At 40.9% G+C, this 18,809-nt stretch overlaps 1 protein-coding gene across 1 annotated transcript; it reads right to left on the bottom strand.

The window, feature by feature from the left end:
* Window positions 1–122: 122 nt before the first annotated feature.
* hpda (4-hydroxyphenylpyruvate dioxygenase a) lies at window positions 123–7,801 on the bottom strand. The gene is made up of 14 exons (XM_058087781.2): window positions 7,691–7,801; window positions 7,562–7,588; window positions 7,402–7,464; window positions 6,480–6,584; window positions 6,342–6,384; window positions 6,181–6,263; window positions 4,495–4,584; window positions 4,305–4,411; window positions 4,131–4,208; window positions 3,002–3,164; window positions 2,248–2,319; window positions 2,040–2,162; window positions 1,847–1,963; window positions 123–951 (listed from the first exon to the last, which is right to left on the bottom strand). The coding sequence occupies exons 1-14, from the start codon at window positions 7,799–7,801 to the stop codon at window positions 838–840; spliced, it is 1,296 nt and encodes a 431-aa protein (XP_057943764.2). The 3' UTR covers window positions 123–837.
* Between the last annotated feature and the right edge of the window lie 11,008 nt (window positions 7,802–18,809).

The raw sequence follows: 18,809 nt of genomic DNA, 5'->3' as shown, positions 1-18,809 counted from the left end.
TGTGAATTTAGCTTTTTAAATATTGCGCTAAAAACGCAAAGCGGATGTGACGTATGCTATACACTGCCGGTGTGAATTCAGGGTTGGGCTACTTCCTGGAAATGAATTTATGGATGTTTAGATTTTCTTTTTTTTGTGTGTGTGTGTGTGTTTTTTATGTTTAGATTTTCATGCTATATCGTGTTTTTATAATGTACCCCCCCCCCAACCCAACACACCAGTGCTCCTGTGTGGAATTTCCTTCTTTATTGATCAGTCTGCAATGTTGACATCCTAATGCCGCTTGTCACATGGATGGATATGCCCTGTACAGTAATCCCTCCTATCCCGGGATTGCTCCCATTGCTCCCAGACCCAAGCCTGATAAATATATGATTCATTATTTATAAATGAAATATTATCATAGTTACAGCACCTGTTTACATCCTTCCAAATATGTTTTCTAACATTATTAGAGCCCTTCTTGACATGAAATTACACTCCTACAGTCACCTTTACACCAGTAATACCCAATATAGTAATATAGTAGACAGAAGTAAGACCGAAATAAGGCATAAATAAGACATAATAAGACTCAGGTGTTGCATCCAGACAGTTTTACTCCTGTGGTGGCTATTGCTTCATCAATGTAACATTACTGACACCTAGTGACCAGTGTAGTATACTATATATTATTAAATGTTTTTCAATGTCATATGTTTGTATTTTAGACATTTTTATGCTTCAAAATGCTTCATTTTAGGTAAAAATGTGCTTCAAAATTCAGGTGGTGAGGGATTACTGTACATGCTTCCAAATTCTTACAGGAGTTTTTTTTTTACACCTAAAGTTAAAGGATCAGTAGAAGGCCTCGCCCTGACCCTGGGGTGTCAGCACTGTGAGGTTGCCTCTGGCGTCTTGGTCCTTCTCGATGGCCTCAAAGAGAGACTTGAAGTTTCCTGCCCCAAAGCCCTGGAGATGGAACACACACACACACACAGATGGTTAATTGGCTATAGAGCCTTCTGTCGTATTTCTTATGGGCCTTCGGGGGATCTTCATACTTTGATGTGTGGAGGTGCACTCCTTTTTGAGATGAATCATATAATATGATGAGTGTTGACAGTTGCTGTGGTTCGTGTGCGCTTTCTCGTTTTTATGTGAACTTAGTGAAGGGTCTCAGCAGGGTTCCCGCTGAGAAATAAAGTTTCAAGATTCCACCCCTGCTGAAGTTCAAAAGTTGGTTGTGACTAACGTTCCTAAAAACAGCCGAGCACTCTTCTGTCTATTGAGGATCTTTGGCTCATGTTTTTTGCAGTAGGTGAGAGTTTTGCTCTTGTGTGTTGTTCGTGCCTTCAGGTCAAGATGGCGGCAAACGGTACTCTTTTGAGGGAGGCCATCTATGTTGGACTACTTGACTTTTCACACTGCATGGAGACTGGCTAGTGGCTAGTGGCTAGTGAGCCAGTAGAGTGGGAAAAAAAAAAGGTTCTCCTCTCATTCCGTGTGGAAGTGGTAAGTTTCTGGCTTTTTCATTCTTCGTCCACACATCTGAAACACTTCCTAACTGGTTAGCTTGGCATGCTAGTGGCAGCCATCTTTTGCGCAGTGATCCCAATGTAATGTAATGCAATGTGATGTAAACAAAGGAGTGTAAAAGTAACTATTGGGTGTTATTTCATGTCCACAGGGCTCTAATGATGTCAATACACATATTAGTATACTATTACATAGTATTGCTATGGAGCAATGTATGAAGTCCTGGTCCATTGTGTTCTTATTACTAAAAACTATGAACCAACAGGGTTCGGGGTATGAAAATTTGGTCTTCTAAAAAGTTTATGAATCTGCTGCAATGGTTGCTTACAAAGTGATTGTTCCTCTGGATGACCTCCAAGAAGAGGGTGGGTCTATCCTGCACAGGTTTGGTGAAGATCTGGAGTAGGTAGCCCTTGTCATCAAAGTCCACCAGGATTTTCAATTCCTTTCAAAGACGCAGCAAGTATTTTACTAACGTGCCATGGCAGCCGGGATTATTAATTAGCACGTTTGACGCTTACCTGTAAACGGTCAAGGTCCTCCTTCACCTTTATCTTGGCGCTTCTGAGCTTCTCCCGCAGGCTTTCATAGTAGGTGTCAGGTGCTGAGAGGAACTCCATCCCTCGGGCACGCAGGTTGACAACCTTTTGATGAGATGAGGAGGAGGAGTAAAACAGGTTTTTACTTGAATGCGACTACCTGGGATTTTGAGGATGATTGAACACTCACAGCTTGAATGATGTTTGATGTGTTGAGGGCGATGTGCTGGACGCCTGGGCCGCCGTTGTAGTCCACATATTCCTAAACGCACATCACACAAAGCGCACATCAATCCATTGCACTATTATTTGATAATAATAGTACACTTTATACAGAGTTTGCAATGACAACACAGCTGAACATAAAATGCAGTTTTTAAATCAAACATTTTATTATTAAGGGGGGAAAAATCCACACCCACATGGCCCTGTGCCAGAAAACATCTTCAGGATCCCCAAGACCTTTGGGAAAATACGAGAGAAAAGGTGTGTCCCATTCCAGGTTCTGCAGCAGGACAATGATCCAAAACACACCAGCAAGTCCACCTCTGACTCTGGAGCGGCCTGGTCCAAGTCCTGACCTAAATCCTATGGAGATGCTGTGGCTTCATGCTGGAAAGAGCCTCCAGCGTGGCTGAATGACAACAATCCTGCAAAGATGAGTGGGCCAACATTCCTCCACAGCTGGAAGAGACTCATTGCAAGTTATCACAGACACTTGATTGCAGTTGTTGCTGCTCAGGGTGGCCCAAACACTTATTAGCTTTAGGGGGCCATGACTTTTTCACACAGGGCCATGTAGCTTTGGACTTTTTTTTTCTCCCTTTAATAATAGTATTGATTCATTGATTGTCATTGATTCATATTTAAATGAGTTTGTTGATCTGGAATATTTAAGTGCAAAAAAATAACCACTGTATATATCAAAAAATTGAACCCCCCACCTGTATTTGTGACTTTTTATTTCCCACAGCAGGTTCATTGATGGGCATCTTAATGGTTTCTTCATAGTTGGTCACCACAATGGACCTGAGTGCACTGTACTTTGTGTGGATCTGCTTGTCATCTATGGACCAGAACCGATGGAACATCAAGCACTTCTGATACCTGGGGTGTGCAGGACGGAAAACAAGGAGGACGGGTTTCTTACAAGGAAGGTACTTTGGACATGTTTCATTCACTCTAAAAATTGCCTCATTTCAGACATAGCAACTGGTGATTAATCATGATTAATCTATTTGCATTGATTACTAATTATAATGAACTAATTGTCTACTTCTTTATTATTTTATTTGTTGTTTTTAGGACTGTCAAATGAGTTAACATTTTAATCAGATTAATTAATTTGATTAATTTATTTGACTTGATGACTAATTATTATGACCTAATTGTCTATCTCTTTATTTCATGTATGTTGTTTTTAGTTGAGTATTGAGTAAACTGAGTAAATTGAGTAAACATTTTAATTAATTAGTAGCATCAATTAATTAGACTTGATTACTCTATAAATAAGTGTCTATTTTATTTATGTTTTTATTATTATTTATGTTTTTTTTAGGACTGTCAAATGAGTAACATTTTAATCAGATTAATTAGTAGCATTAATTAATTTGACTTGACTATAAATAACTGTCTCCTTTATTTTATTTATGTTATTTTTAGGACTGTCAAATGAGTAAACATTTTAATCAGATTAATCACAGTTTTCAAATGGTTTAATACTAATTAATCACCACTTGCAATTATGTCTCAGGCATGCCTAGTTTTCTCGTTACGTGTCAGCGCTATCCTCAGACGCCCCGCAAACGAATGCAGTGGTGGTCTGCTTGTCATTCCCACTGAAGGTCACCTCTGTCTGCAACACTTCCACTTCCTGTGTGACTTCATAATACTCCCTTTCCACTCTTATGACCTCGCTATGTTTCAGCCATATTTATTATACGCTTGATGCGTCCTCCTGGTGCACAATGTTTGCATGTCCTTTGGAACAGCGTGTCTGCTGTGTCAGCGGTGTGTGTGTGTGTGTGTGTGTGTGTGTGTGTGTGTGTACGTGCTCTTAAGCACGAGTCTTACCAGTCTGAAACTGGCACCATTTGATCATCTGGCTGGTTTCCCACAATGTGATCAATGAATCTCAGACCTGCTGGTGGACTGCAGAGTCAAGCACACGGGTGTAAATCAAATACAATAATGAATCAAATATGAAGTACAATTGATATTGGAATGTTATGTTAGAGGGACACTCACAGTTTGGCTAGGAGAGGATCTCCAAACAGCGGTTGTTTGTAGCCGGGCAGAAAAAGGCCTTTGTAGGGCTCCAGGTACTCGATGAATGTGTGTGTAGTATCGCCGTACTGCAGACCAAGAGGGTAGTTATTCTCATATGTACATGTCCTGCACTTGTGATCTTTTTTATATTGTGTCAGTGCTTACACACCGTCTGAACCACTGCATATTTCACCCTCCCGTGGATGTCCTGTTCCACCCAGGGCTCCTTCACGATGACCGCTCCTCGCGCCTTGGCCGTCTGTCGTTGGAAACAATGTTATACTGCCCTCCAGCGGTTGGAAAAATACATAGCATCCCATGTTTTTGGACGCACGGCTTGTCTTTTATTGGCCGCAAAATGGCATCATGTGGAAATTACAAAGAAAAATATTTTGGCAAATAAAAAAAATTAAATTACAGATAAACATGAAATAATATAAATACAAAAACAACTGAAGTACAATAGAAATAAAATGTAAATAAGTCAATAAATAATAATTATTAAATACAGCAAATACACTAAGTAGTACAGAAGTTAAAATTGGCAGGAATATATTATAAATATATAAAAATGTGGGAATTGCATGTATACACATTTTTAGAAAATTTAAAAAAATGGAAAATATAAAAAATGTAAAAAAAAGTAAAATAAAGTCCTGTAAATAGGTCAATTAATAAACATGCTAATAAAGAGAAGCACTCCGAAAGTGCAGACCATCATTATGTTAAATGTTAAAGAATCCCCAGATCTAGACGGTGATCCGGATGACCCCCAAAACTGAATCAGTTCTTCTATATCCCATTTCCTAGAACTCCTGAAATGTTCATCCGAATCCATTCAGAACTTCTTAGGTTATTTTGAACACAAACAAACACATAAACGTAACCTCTCCACTGCACATGTAGAAGTGGGAGCATGCGGGGCTGCAGTACGGTGGTGCAGTGCTTAGGACATCTATCAACCTGTTTACATCCGGTATATACGTATACGTGAAACTGTGGTTGTATGCCGCCTTCGGATTTGACTGGAGGTCCCATAGTTCCCCGTATTTCATGTTTGTTTTCGGTGACGACTTTGAACCTCCACTTTGACCTCGACAAAGATAACAAGTTCATAGGAGTCCACCAAACATGAAAACCCCGTCATGTTTACCCGGGTTTCAACACACTCCCCTGCGTGGAGCACGAATACCTGTGAGGCCAAAGCATCCGGACACAAAAGGACTTTTCACCACTTATCAGGACTGAGCTCACTAAAGTTGATAGTGACTTTAGCATATGTTCTATATACTGTATATGTTGATATAGTTTGTATTTTATGGCTTTGTTTTTGACATATTCTTGATAGTCAGCGTTTTAACTTGGGATGACCGATAATTATTGGATTTTTTTCCCCATTATGACAACCGATATGTGTTCATTCCACCGCAGGGGATATTTCATGTTAGCCGTATCGGAAATGGACAGTTGGACAATATCGGCATATCTGTTTCGATATCGCTATATACCATATCGACATGCATGCAAGACTTGTAAGCAAGAATGCAAGTCCAAACGTTTCCCTACAAGACTCTCATCATTCCCAAATGCATTCATTCATTCATTCATTTTCTACCGCTTATCCTCATGAGGGTTGCGGGGGTGCTGGAGCCTATCCCAGCCACCTCAGGCGAGAGGCGGGGTCCACCCTGGACTGTTGTCCAGCCAATCACAGGCCACATATAGACAAACAACCATTCACACTCACATTCATACCTATGGACAATTTGGAGTCGCTAATTAACCTAGCATGTTTTTTTGGAATGTGGGAGGAAACCGGAGTACCCGGAGAGAACCCAAATACATTTAGTTTTACCTTAATTAAATAGTCGCAGTCCTCCACTTGGAACGCGATGTCTTTGGCTCCGTCTCCGTGCTTCATCAAGTGCCATCCCATCTCTAAGAAGACAAGCCGCCAAGCAAGCGTTACACTTGATCATGCATGCTTTGTCACGTGTGTCTGAGCTGGTTCCTTGCCTTCGTTTCCAGGATTGAGCGGCGATTCCAGCACAAATACGATCTACGAGGAGTTCGAGGGCATGCCGGATTACATCCTTGTGAGTATGACGTCACATGATGTCGTTGGAGGATGTTTAAAAAGCGCCAAATGTCTACCTTATCTTGCCTGATGGCATGTGACGCCACCTCTCGGCTGCCAGTCTCCAAGCCCTTGTAGGCCAGAGGCTCGAAACCCATCTTGTCACAGTAGAAGGACGCCGCCTGCAAACACATGACCAAACTACACGGGAGTTTTTCATCACAAGTAAGACAGCCGCCATTAACATTAACACAGGCGTAACACGTGGTTAAACCCAGGCCTTCTCTTCTTCATGTCTCGTACTGATAACTCATTCACTCTATAGCTTTTACACGTTGGCGCTTACAATATGTTGTTCTTTTAATTGTGTTAGCAAAGGAAGAAACACCAATAAACAAATAGAAGTTTTGTTAATGACATTATACACAGACGTATGAAAAAGGGATTTCGTTTTTTTTTTTTTTGCATTTTTTTTTCCATCTATGACAAAACTGAACATCTTTATATTGGTCCTTTTGCTTAATTTTTCACATTAAAAAAATAAAAAAAACTAAAGAAACCCAGCTAGAAATGGCCCCTAGGCCCCACTTTGGACACCCCTGATTGTTGCCTACTTGTTTGTGGACCCTGAGCTCAACCTGAGACTCATTTAAAGCGCTCTAATAAATATATATAAAATATATCAATTTTTCACAATGTAAAAAATAAAGAAACCCAGCTAGAAATGGCCCCTAGGCCCCATTTTGGACACCCCTGATTGTGGTCCACCTGTTTGTGAAACCACCTGAGACTCATTTAAAACACTCAAATCACATTTATTTGAATCGCAATAGCATTTTATTTCATCTTGCTTTTAACGATAAAGACATTTTGTTGAAATATAAAGTAAGGATATTTGACCTGTAGCTTATTTCTTACGTCTTATATGCGGTTGGGTCAGTTATTCAGGGATCGATGTCAATGTCAAAAATACTTTGGACCTGAAATTTCCATACTGACCTGTTTAGCATTGCCGACCCAGAAGGTGATATGATGAAACTTGACAAATTTTCCCCTTTCAGGCTAAAAACATAGATGTGAGAGAAGGACATTTAGCTGGGAAGATGTAAATAAGTTGCTTTTGTATTTTAGAAGCATATTATTGTGATGCAGGACTTACTTTCTCTCCTTTGTCAGTGTAGCTTGTCTGAAATAAACACACAGAAACATAAATGAGTCGGAAGGGATTATGTTTGTAATGCAACGGGTGTTATGGCGTTTAAGAGAGATAATTTTGGGATATTCTTACCATGCTGCGGATGGAGATGGGCCTCGGTTCAACAAAAAGTAAGATCAAAATCAGAGTTTGTCTCTCTGCTGCAGATATGTACTGACCTGACGGTGAGCTGTGATTGGTCATTTGGTATCTACACCCACCTGTCCACCTCCTCCTCCTCTTGTCAATTTCTGTAAAAAAAAAAAAAAGTTAGACTGTAGTCAACTATCAAGGGTAGGACATAGTGTGAACGCACAGTATAAATGTGTGCATGTTTTGATGATATAAACCACTAATATACAAGTGGATGTTCACTCTTTCGCCGCTAGAGGGAGCAACACAGCTTGGTATGACAGTGTACTGTTTTTATTTGCTCATGAGATGAATATTTGAGCAGAAACAAAATGTAGCCAACTAGCTTAAAAATGCCTCCTCCCTCCCATATCCGTGTTGCCAACTTGGACATTTTTCTCGCTAAATATGGAGACTTTCCAAACACTCTCTGTGACTTATTATGTCAAAAGCGACAAGTGACAAATGTAAAGACTTTTCCTGACGTCATTGGGAGAGGTAATAGTAAAAACATATTGTTCTAAGCGGCGAGGGTGGAACCACCTCTGCGATTACCGTGTCACCAGCTCCCAGCACATAGCAACAACACCCTTCTCATATTGTTAAATATATTAATTATGCTCGCGATAATTACATAATTTTATGTTACTGTGCGTTAACTTGCTTCATTCTCAACTCAAATCCCTCACCTTTTCACCCCAATGACGCAATGCCGGGCCGGTCACTGTATACACACTGGCCACGCCTCCACCCTGCTGTGCTCAGCCAATCAGCAGTCAAACCTGAGGTGTTCACTGACTTGCCGTGAGTCGGATATTTGACATTCTCTTCGAAAAGGCACACAAACAACAGTATAGTAAGCCATTTTGAGAAAAAAATATATATAATCTGAGATTTTAAGAATAAAGTCGTAAATTTACGATAATTAAGTCTTAAATTTACAAGAATAAAGTTGTAATATTACATGTTGTGTCAGAGGGACAATAACTCTTCAGGCAAGGTTTTATTTATAATGTGGCGGCATAACTAATTGATCACAAACACATTAACCCCTTTATCCTACTTTGATCTCAGCGTTCATCATGCAGCTCTGGAGCCGCGGGTTGCCAACCTGTTCTAAATGAATCAACTTCACCACAAAGCCGAGGCTTGATAAGGCTTGACTTGCTTGCAGCAAAGAAACATGTTTTAGCCGTGTGTTTACATGACACTAACTGTATTTTGCCTAACTTTTCAAGGTAAAAAAATGTGAATGGACTGAAGGAGAACATACACACACACACGGTGTGTCTTTTGGCTGCCGGTTGTTATTGGAGAGCACATAAGGTCAAATCCTGTCTGTGGCAAACAAGGCCGACTAACAAAAATAAAATCTGGCTTCACCTATTGTACAGGCCATGCAAGTGACAGATGCATGCATTTGCACACATTATTTTCATAATACTGCTTGCTGCATTTTCTATGAAGCTAGCAAATAACTAATTGATCCATTGACTTTTAACCTATTATCAATTATTGCTAAAAAATATATATATATATGTACACACATATGACAGAACTCCATCAGCTGTCACAAATTAGTGTTTAATCTGTTGTGACCATAATTTATTTTGACACATTTTTGGAAAAATATTCTATGACTTGCAACATATTCAGTTCTTCCAACTGAATTTATCGTCAATATATACCTATTTCAAACACAAACAGCACGTACAACGTGTGTGCGTGCCGGAGCACAAGTAGAGCGTCGTGTACGTGTGTCCAGTTTGTGCCGCGCTGTGATTTTCTATTGGTGGCTTTCGGGATTCCTCCTGACATGTGATTGGTTTTCCTGTGGGCGTGTGGGAACCCCTCGCTTTAATGCCGTCGATTCTCATTGGCCGCTGTAAACTCTCTGTCGTAATTGGTCGTAAAGGCCTACTTTACTCTCTTCTTATTGGTCGACGGGCTTGTCATCGGACAAGAATGCGGAAGTCTTGCAGTCTACTGAGTCACCGTCGTGTCAGCTGATTCTCTTTGAGTAAGTTGATTTAACTTTAAAATGATATAACTTTGCAATAAACCCTGCGCACATGACACGTTTGTGGGTTGTCGGGCATGCTTTGGAGACGTAAATCAGAAGCCGGTTTGCATTGTGCTTATACGGAATGATGTAAATACACAACCCGAGCCCCCCACCCCAGTACCATGGCAGTAGCCGGGGCCGGTAACTAGCTTAATGCTAACGTTTGCACACAGACCGCCGCTGTCATTTACTTTCGCTTTTGCCTCGCAATCTTATTTTGTACCATGTCAGCGAGTCAGCTGATGACTGAAGTCCACTTTCGGTTTCGCTGTACACGTTTATGAACTTAGTTCCGTTTTTACACACGCACACCTGTTGTCTGTCACCGATGCGAGCACCTGGTTTGGTGCCACCGTTGGGATGGGAGAATATTCTAGAATCTGGGTTCCCTAAGTGGGGTACGTGAATGAAAATTAAAAACGGCTTGTCTGTATTATCGCGGAACACTGAGATTTCCGTAATGTCCCCGAACTCCTCGTGAACAGTCACAGCAGGTAAGCGGTACAGTGCAGAGGAAAGGTGACAGCATGACGGTGGTGTCACTCTTGTGTGCGATAGATTCAGTAAGTTTGATGCCGTGCATTGCAAGTGTTTGGAATTGTGTGCTAAATAACAGCTAGCCTTCGTCGTTTTCTGATTTGTTGATTGCATGCACCGACTCGGGTAAAGCCCCCAACTTTGCCCGTTTCAATTTGGCCATTTTCTTCGGTTGTCCTTGAACGAATCATATGTGAAGCAAATTGTGACTAATGTCTATGACTTCAACGCTGCACACATTATTTTTCTATTTTTGCTATGCTAAACGAAGAGACTGACGAAAGGTCTCACCCCGTGCATGCCGTTATTCTATGGACAAACTCTCTTCCCGCCTGGTTGGAGGCAAGTGATGCTTAAAACGGACTCGCATGCAGATGGCAATATACTGTATTAGGCCCGCAAAGTTATTGGGTTCATTGTCATTTATTTTGTGATTAATTTTATTATTGTTTCAGGTCTAGTGCCCACAAGGCATTTTTTTTCCTGAATGAGAAATCATGTTTATTTACTATGAGATCTTGTAACAGCCCTATTATTGTTATTATTACTATTCACTTAAAAAGAGTCATGAGTGGCGGTGGATAACGTAGTAGTATCGCTTCTTTCACTGAGTAACCTGGCATTGAAAGAGTGGGAGGGAAACGACAGTAAACTGGAGACACAGGAAGAGGGAGGGAGGAACGGAGGGAGGTGTGTCATGACCTGGATTACAACCAGTGTGTTTGGGGGGACAGCCTCGACTGCAACTTTGCAAGGCATTGAGCTCCTCCAACTTTTAAACTTGCCAATATTTTCAGGAAAGCTGATTGCACACACACACACACACACTGACGGCATTTCATTGTCGGGGTAAGTTTACATTGACTTGAGTGTCATGTTAGCGTTTTCTTTTTCATGGAGTTGTGTACAAAAGGGGGTGTGTCTGTGGGTGGAAGTTTGGGGAAGTGAGACGGCAGCACTGCACTGTGAGAAATGTTGTGTTTTAAGACGTCCTTGTGCTCGGTTAACTGTGTTTTTTCGACAAGACATCGAGCCCGTGGCATAAAACGTCAGCAATGCGTGTGTTATGTCTGGCAGCCTGCATGTGTTGCACTCTGGTCAACTACCTTCCTGGTGCAAGTAGTGGAACCTAGGAGGGCAAACACAATTTGTTGTGGGACGCTGATGCCTTCAGTTTTTGTATAGGAACTAAAGGAAATAGAAATCCTTTCTTTCAGATGTAAATACTCAAACGTTCACTTTCAGGATGAATGATAGATGTGATAAAATGACCACAGGACCGCAGTATTGGTACTGGTGGCTTGTGGGGTCTAATTATCCTCAAATTTGCATAATTGCCCTTGACGCACGGATTTAAAAACAATATTTCTTAGCATTAAATTTGTCATTTTGCATTATTTGTGCAAGAGGCACAAAGAGGTGATGTTTGATGTAGTGTTCTCCCCGTGCATGCGTGGCTTTTCTCCGGGTACGCGTTTCCTCCAACATTCCAAAAACATGCTAGGTTATTTGGCTATTCCAAATTGTCCATAGGTAAGAATGTGAGTGTGAATGGTTGTTTGTCTATATGTGCCCTGTGATTGGCTGGCCACCAGCCAAGGGTGTGTGATAGGCTCCAGCATGCCCACGACCCGTGTGAGGATAAGCGGTAGAAAATGGAGAAATTAAGTAATCAAACCATTAAACAAAGTGCGTTTTATAAGAGCTCGGCATGCATCTACCCCATTGAAATACAATGAGATTTTGCAACTCGCAAGATTAAAATGGGACAATTTCTCATTCTCCTGAACACTAAGGCCTGGGATGATGAGAAATGAAGTAATTAATCACGCAATAAATGAAAATTAACTTTGTCATTTTGCCAGCCTCTACATATTGCCATGTGCATGTGTGTCTGTTTTCCTCATCTCCAGCCTCCAAACAGACGGGAAGAGAGTTCACTGGTGTGCAATGGTTTCAGCACCTTGGCGTGATTGTTCCATAGAGTAATGGCATGAACAGAGTGAGCCCCGATGCCACTTCCTGTATACTCGGCTCGTCTTGTATGGGACATGGACAACAACACACAAGAGCACAAGCCTTATTAAGGTCTTATTTGACGTAACTTCCTGTGTAGTCTTCTTTTCTTGGCCTTTTGTTGTCTTAACCCACCTTGCTGGGCCTAGTTGTTACTTTGTTGCTATTGTCACAAAAAGTCAAAGAAAAAGCAAAATGCGTAATTCCTTTTGATGCGCCTGTAAAATGCGGATGCCTCGCATGACATCATCTTAATGGTGGGCCGTTGTTGTTGCAAAAAGGGCACAAAAAAAGCTACGAATCAATCCTTACATGCGTGATAAGGCGAGTACTCCCCTCTCTCATAGTTCATGTTCATTATTATTGAAGTTCATTATTATTATAGTTCATTATCGTATTACTTCAGTTATAAAACACATAGTTGCCGCTAAGGTCTCGTTTTTGAAGGTCTGAAAATTGTCGGAAAATTTTGAAATGTGCAACCTGCAGGGCCATTTGACACGAGGGGTCCCACTTTATTACTTCCTCTGCAATTATACAGCAATATTGTTCTCCGACTGCAAAACGTCTCGCTTTTAAAGGTCCGAAAATGGTCAATTTTTGAATTGAACAACCTTGACGGTGTTTGACTTCACAGAGCAAAATGCTTGTTTAGGCTGCCAAATATCTCCTTTTTTAAAGGTCGGTGTAGCAATTCCAATTCCACTTACCCAATATCCAATCATTTAGAATGATTTACTGTCAGATCTTCAGAGTTTGTGTGTTGGGTGTGAAGAAGAAATGTGGAATATAGTTAGTTGGCTCCAGCCTGTTACATATGCGTATACCTGCACACCCCTCTGCAGCGTTACGCTTATGGGAGCTTCCTTCCATCTCTTGACTGCTTCTGTTCTACGGCAGCCAGTTCAACCACATCTTTTTGTGATTTCAGTGCCAGTTTGTACTCTGCATGTTGTACTTTAGACAAGGGAAGGGCTGCTTTTCAATGCAGCTCCTTCGCAATTGCATGCGCCGCTCAACCGCCCACGCAAAAACATCTTTGCACACGCCCACTATATCTCAAAGCTTTTTTTTTTTTCCCTTTCCTATGTTGGCAGGAGTTGTCAGTAGCGAGGCCAAGCCCAGCAGACAGGAGAAGAGGGAGGGAAAAGAAGCACCCACACCTACCATCTTCATCATGGTAAGCCAATGGATGAGGGTGGTGCTTGTGTTTCTTCCAAATGCTTCAATCCAGCTGTACTCTCTTTTCCACACACACAAAATGACATTCCGGGACTCCTGCCCTCAAGCAGAAAGTGGCACTATATTTTCAAGTCAAAACAAAGAGCGCTGTGTTGCAACATGTTCGGCATCAGATTGTACTCCGTGTGCTTTTTAAACACGCCGTGCACATTTTTAAGGGTGCAGTCCTAGCGAAGACCGAGGCCCCGTCACTTGGGATCGTTCTGTTCTTTAGTGAAGCTTCTGCTATTGCTAAGACGCCTAGTGGCCATTACTGGTAAAATATGGAGTATTTGTAATAAACCAGTGCAGGGGTTGCAGCTTGTGGAATACTAAAAAAATATAATTTAACAAGAAAAGCAAAAATGGAAAAATTAGAAACATTTATTAAGAGAAAAAAAGCTGCAATCTAACAATATTGTTACATCAGTACACAGTAAAATAACTTCATTTTAGTAGCATAAAATTGTAATCGAAGTTGGCAACCTAACCCGTTAATTGGCAGATTTTATTATCATTGAATATTTTATATGCAAATGAGTTTGTTTGCCAACCCACACTTGAGTATTTAGTACCAGTAATACAGTAAAAATCAGAGGAAATGTGAATATGTAGAGTACATTTGGAATACAGGAAGTGGTCCGAAACTCCTTTTTTAACACGTGGAACTGTGAATTGTACTATGTGATGTATCACAATGTAACTTGTATGCATGTTCAAGATGAGTTAAACACGCCCTGGAGGTTATCATTGCTAGCGGAATGAACTAATATTAAAATACTAGATGAACTCCACATCTGAGCTACAGATGTGGAAGACCTCTCAAACTTCAGTTTGTCTGTATTTGACTGCCTGGTCCTAACGGCATCATCAGAGCAGGACAAAAAGCTATGCTCGTTACAATAGCAATCAGTCTCTTAAGAAGATCAAACGGTCACCAGAAGATGCTCTCGTGATTTTAATAGAACTAATTGGTGCAGCTTTTATTCCGCACAAATGGGAGGTGCGGGAGCAGGATGTGTGTCCCAAGTCTCCGGTCAACTGGGTGGGCAGAATGCAAACATGGCAGGCCGCCCGGCTCTCAGCTTTTATGACCCACACAATCAAGTAGTGGCTTTAATTGACAGCGTGGCTGATCAGCAAATAATGCGTCCACCCAGGCATGTAAATGAGGGCACAGACTTCAGGTTGTCATGGGTTTAAGTCCCGTGTTCACGTTGTCCTTTTACACGTTTCTGTACCCTCTCCCTGTTGAATTAAGACAAAGTAGGAACTTTTTGAAAAGTGAATGCTCACATTTTCTTTATACTCGCAAAACAGATCTTCAGATTATGCTAATGAAGCATGCAATGCATGCAATAACCAAATTATAGCAAAATACTGTAAGTAGTATATGTTATGAACACATGTTACTACATTGTTACAGCATGGATATACTGTAAAACCATGTCAGAACAGAATTAAAAGGCAGTAATAATTATCATTAATTATTACTTTACAAAAAAATAGTAATAATGGACAGCAAGACATCATTGCTTCAAAAAGTGAGTTTGCATCAATTGGTTGTTAATAAAAAAAATCCAAAAATTGTTAAGTATAATGATGAAAATTATAATATTAATGATTATAGATTATAAGATTATAACAATAATGATGATATCAATAATAATATTACAATGATAATAATAACAGGGGAAAACAAGACAGTGGCATGAACATGATTATATCTTGCAAAAAGGGGTAGGCATTTATAAGCTTTTGCTTCAGCCTACTCCTTTTTGGGCTTGTGATCAGATAGCTGAATACAAATGTAAATAATGGAGAGTTGTATTTTGATTGGTGTGGGAGATGCACTGTGGTGTTTCGTGCATTTGCCCAAATAAGTATAATTTTAAAAAAAAAGAAAAAGGAATTTGTGGAAAAGGGCCCCTAGTATGATATCTATCCACTACCGTGGTATCACTGAGTGTGATATATTTCCTTTCTCACTTGTGCTCCCAGATCATGTTCTTTCAGGTGGGGATTGGGAGACATTTTGTTCCATAGGTAATATGATACTTTTAATCCAGCTTCCTGAAGCGGCAATTAATTGCTTTCCGCGTTTCTCACTGAAACAATAATGGAAGGATTGAGTTCATATTGTTTTCCACTCTTGCTGTCGTATTGTCAGCCGGATCATGCAAGCATGGAAGCTGCAGACAATGGTGTTATTTTATCCTACCTCCGTAGCTATAATGTATGGTAATGCTACCCCTTAGCAGTTAGTAGAACAGACCACTGTGCAAGGGAGTTTGTATTGTGGGCTAACATGAGGTCACACGTGTGTTTAGCGTGGTACATGTACTGCCTGACCAAAAAAAAGGTCACCACCTGGATTTAACCAGATGAATAGGTAAGAGCCTCCCATCGGATAATTACTGCATGGGTGATTGTTTCAGCTGGCAGCAAGTTATTTAGTCTGAAGTGATGCGTGAAACAACATCCTGTGGTTGTGGGAAATACGTTTCTTTCAGAAGAGTCAAATCATTGGCATGGGAAAAGATCTAAATCTGATTAAGAACCGTTTAGCGCATTATTAAAACAATTAAGATCAGTTGGGAACATAACCTCCTTGGTGGCGATAATCGGTTACCTGAAAGCGTCTTCCCGGGTGGTAGTTGTGAACAGCCTGGTTTGATGCTTTAACCCTTTATAGGGCACTCACTGAAATACTTAGAAATTTAAAAATTCAATCCTTCAGTGTTGTTGGCGGCTATAAGAAGACATTTTTTCTCTTTTTACTTTTTAAAAAAGTTCCAGGTTTTGGGTGCAAATCAAGATCAAAGAAGTTACCATATACGGTTCCTTGCCCATTTAGGGTATGGACAAGGGACAGGTCAAACTGCACAAGGTGACATCAACACAGGTACTGTAGTTAGAGTGACTGTCATCAACTTATCATGGTTAGTTTTTATGTTTGGCCCGAAAATTGCAACTTCCGACTTCTGAATGAAGAAGGAAGTTTGATACTCTCTGGCTCACTCCTGATTGATCACAGCCCATGACGTCACTTCCTGTGACATTGTCTGATCTTGGCTGATTGGCATGGGAAAGTCACATGACTCTGTTGCCTTGCTGAGACATGGGGAAACCCTGTTTTTTTTTTTTAAGTTACCATATATGGTTACTTGCCCTATTAAGGGTTAAAGCATCTTGCGCCAGGTCAAGGTCAATGCAGTCCTCATGTAGGACATGTCAAGTCTATCATGTAGCCTAATATGTGCTTCTCTATTGTTTAGTCTTTTGAGCTCAGTTGCTTTTTCACTTCCTTATTTCTAGGAAAACAGTGAAAGGTTAACTATGACTTGTATGAAAACAAATATTTCAATTATGCATTCTACAAAGTGTTGATGGAATTTAAAGTAACTGAGTCAGAAAAGGTCTTTGCTTTCAGAATGAGTATTAGACTTGTGCGTAATTATACTTGAAAGTAGAATTAAATGTAAGAGATGGAACAATGTGATTGCGACGGGGCTGCGCATTACACCATGGTCCAATACCAGTGCAGCTGAGAACAAAAAATGAGGATCTGACAGATTTGATATGGCTTCAACTGAGCAACAGGTGGACGATTTTTGTAGAAGTGGAATTCAACAGTGAGACATGAATTCCGCGGAAGAAATAGCAACACCACATCTGTCGGCCTCATCGTAAAGTTAACCAATTGCTGAAGCTGAGAGGAACAAACAAATGGGCATCTGAAAAAAAAGCGGAACACCTCCATGGCCGAGAAAGCATGTGATGGAAAGTTCAAAGCACCGCAACTGCAAATCTTAAATGGGGACCGAAAGAAACCAGCATATCTTGTATGAAATGCACCAAGGAACTGAACAAGTATTAAAGATCACATCATCAAGATCACAATGGAAGACACAACACACAAGCAAAGAATGTTTCGGTCTGAAGCAACGTATTCAGCTTCACTACGATCCGGAACTAGAAACCCATTCATCCACATTCAACTCCAACAAGACTAAATGCAAAGGATTGCTGAACAAGAAGACCATAACGATTGGATTTGGATGATGACACAGATCCCGACGCCAATTTATCCATCCATCTTCTACCACTTATCTGAGGTTGAGTCGCGGGCAAGCAGCCTAATCAGGGAAGCCCAGACTTCCTTCTCCCCAGCGACGTCATCCAGCGTCTCTAAAGTGTCCTGGGTCTTTCCTGATGTGTCCCACCAGTCAGACTGAACATCTCCCCAGCGAGTCGTCCTCTCAATACAGAGGAGCAGCAGTTCTGAGTTTTTTCTCGGATGACAGTCTTACCTTATCCCCACGGGAGAACCCAGCCACTCTCAGAGAAAACTCATTTCGGTCTCTTGTACCCGCGATCTTGTCCTTTTGGTCACTACCCAAAGCTCATAAGACCAAAGACCATAGGTAAGGGTAGGAATGTAGATTGGCTGGATTACTCTGGTGAATTGAGATCTTTCCCTCTTCAACACGGTGGATCAATGCTGAGTACACATCACTGGAGACGACTCGCCGATCCGCGTGGCGGATAATTAATTTTTTTTAGTATCATATATTGATACAATACAATAGTATCAGCAATTGATCTCTATACATGGAGGAGCAACATAACTACGTTAAATCAGCAGCCTGTTAATTGCTCACATGAAGAAATACTGAGCCAATCAACAAACTAAAAAACAAACAAAAAAAGCAGTCTGCATTATAAATCATGTTGGTAATGGGCAAAATACTAAAACCTTTTATTCTTAAAATCACTAATCTAACTACTACTAAAAATGACCATTGCACTTAAATTAGTTTACAACTTCAATCCATAAAATCAATGAAGTGAGTCCAAGTACGATCTCACCACTTATGTAGTATACTTTACTGTTACTGCGTACTTATGCTGTTATGCATTCAGTATGTTGCATATGTCCTGTGTGTTACATAATGCGGAGGGGGGGGGGGTCATACAGCTGAAGGCGAATGGCTGTCACGACTGTCAATGCGGCGGTTGGGGGGTGGGGGATTGGGTGACAAATGCCGGGTCCCCCCCCTCCCCCGTGTTGTGCGGGACAATGTGTGTACATGAAATATTATAGCCATCAGAAGAACATGGTGCCGTTGAACGAAGCAATAGGACGAGGAACCGTACTTGTCATTCATTTCCCAGCCGCCACGTTCAGCGAGGGGACAGGAAGACCTGGCGTCTGTAGAATGCTGTGTCACTGGAGAT

This window comes from Doryrhamphus excisus, linkage group LG21 (genome assembly GCF_037039965.1).
Source record: "Doryrhamphus excisus strain RoL-2023G ecotype Guam linkage group LG21, RoL_Dexc_Guam_v1.1, whole genome shotgun sequence".
Classification (NCBI taxonomy): Eukaryota; Metazoa; Chordata; class Actinopteri; order Syngnathiformes; family Syngnathidae; genus Doryrhamphus; species Doryrhamphus excisus.
The sequence above is the reverse complement of the archived record's forward strand: the minus strand, read 5'-3'. Positions and strand labels throughout refer to the sequence as shown.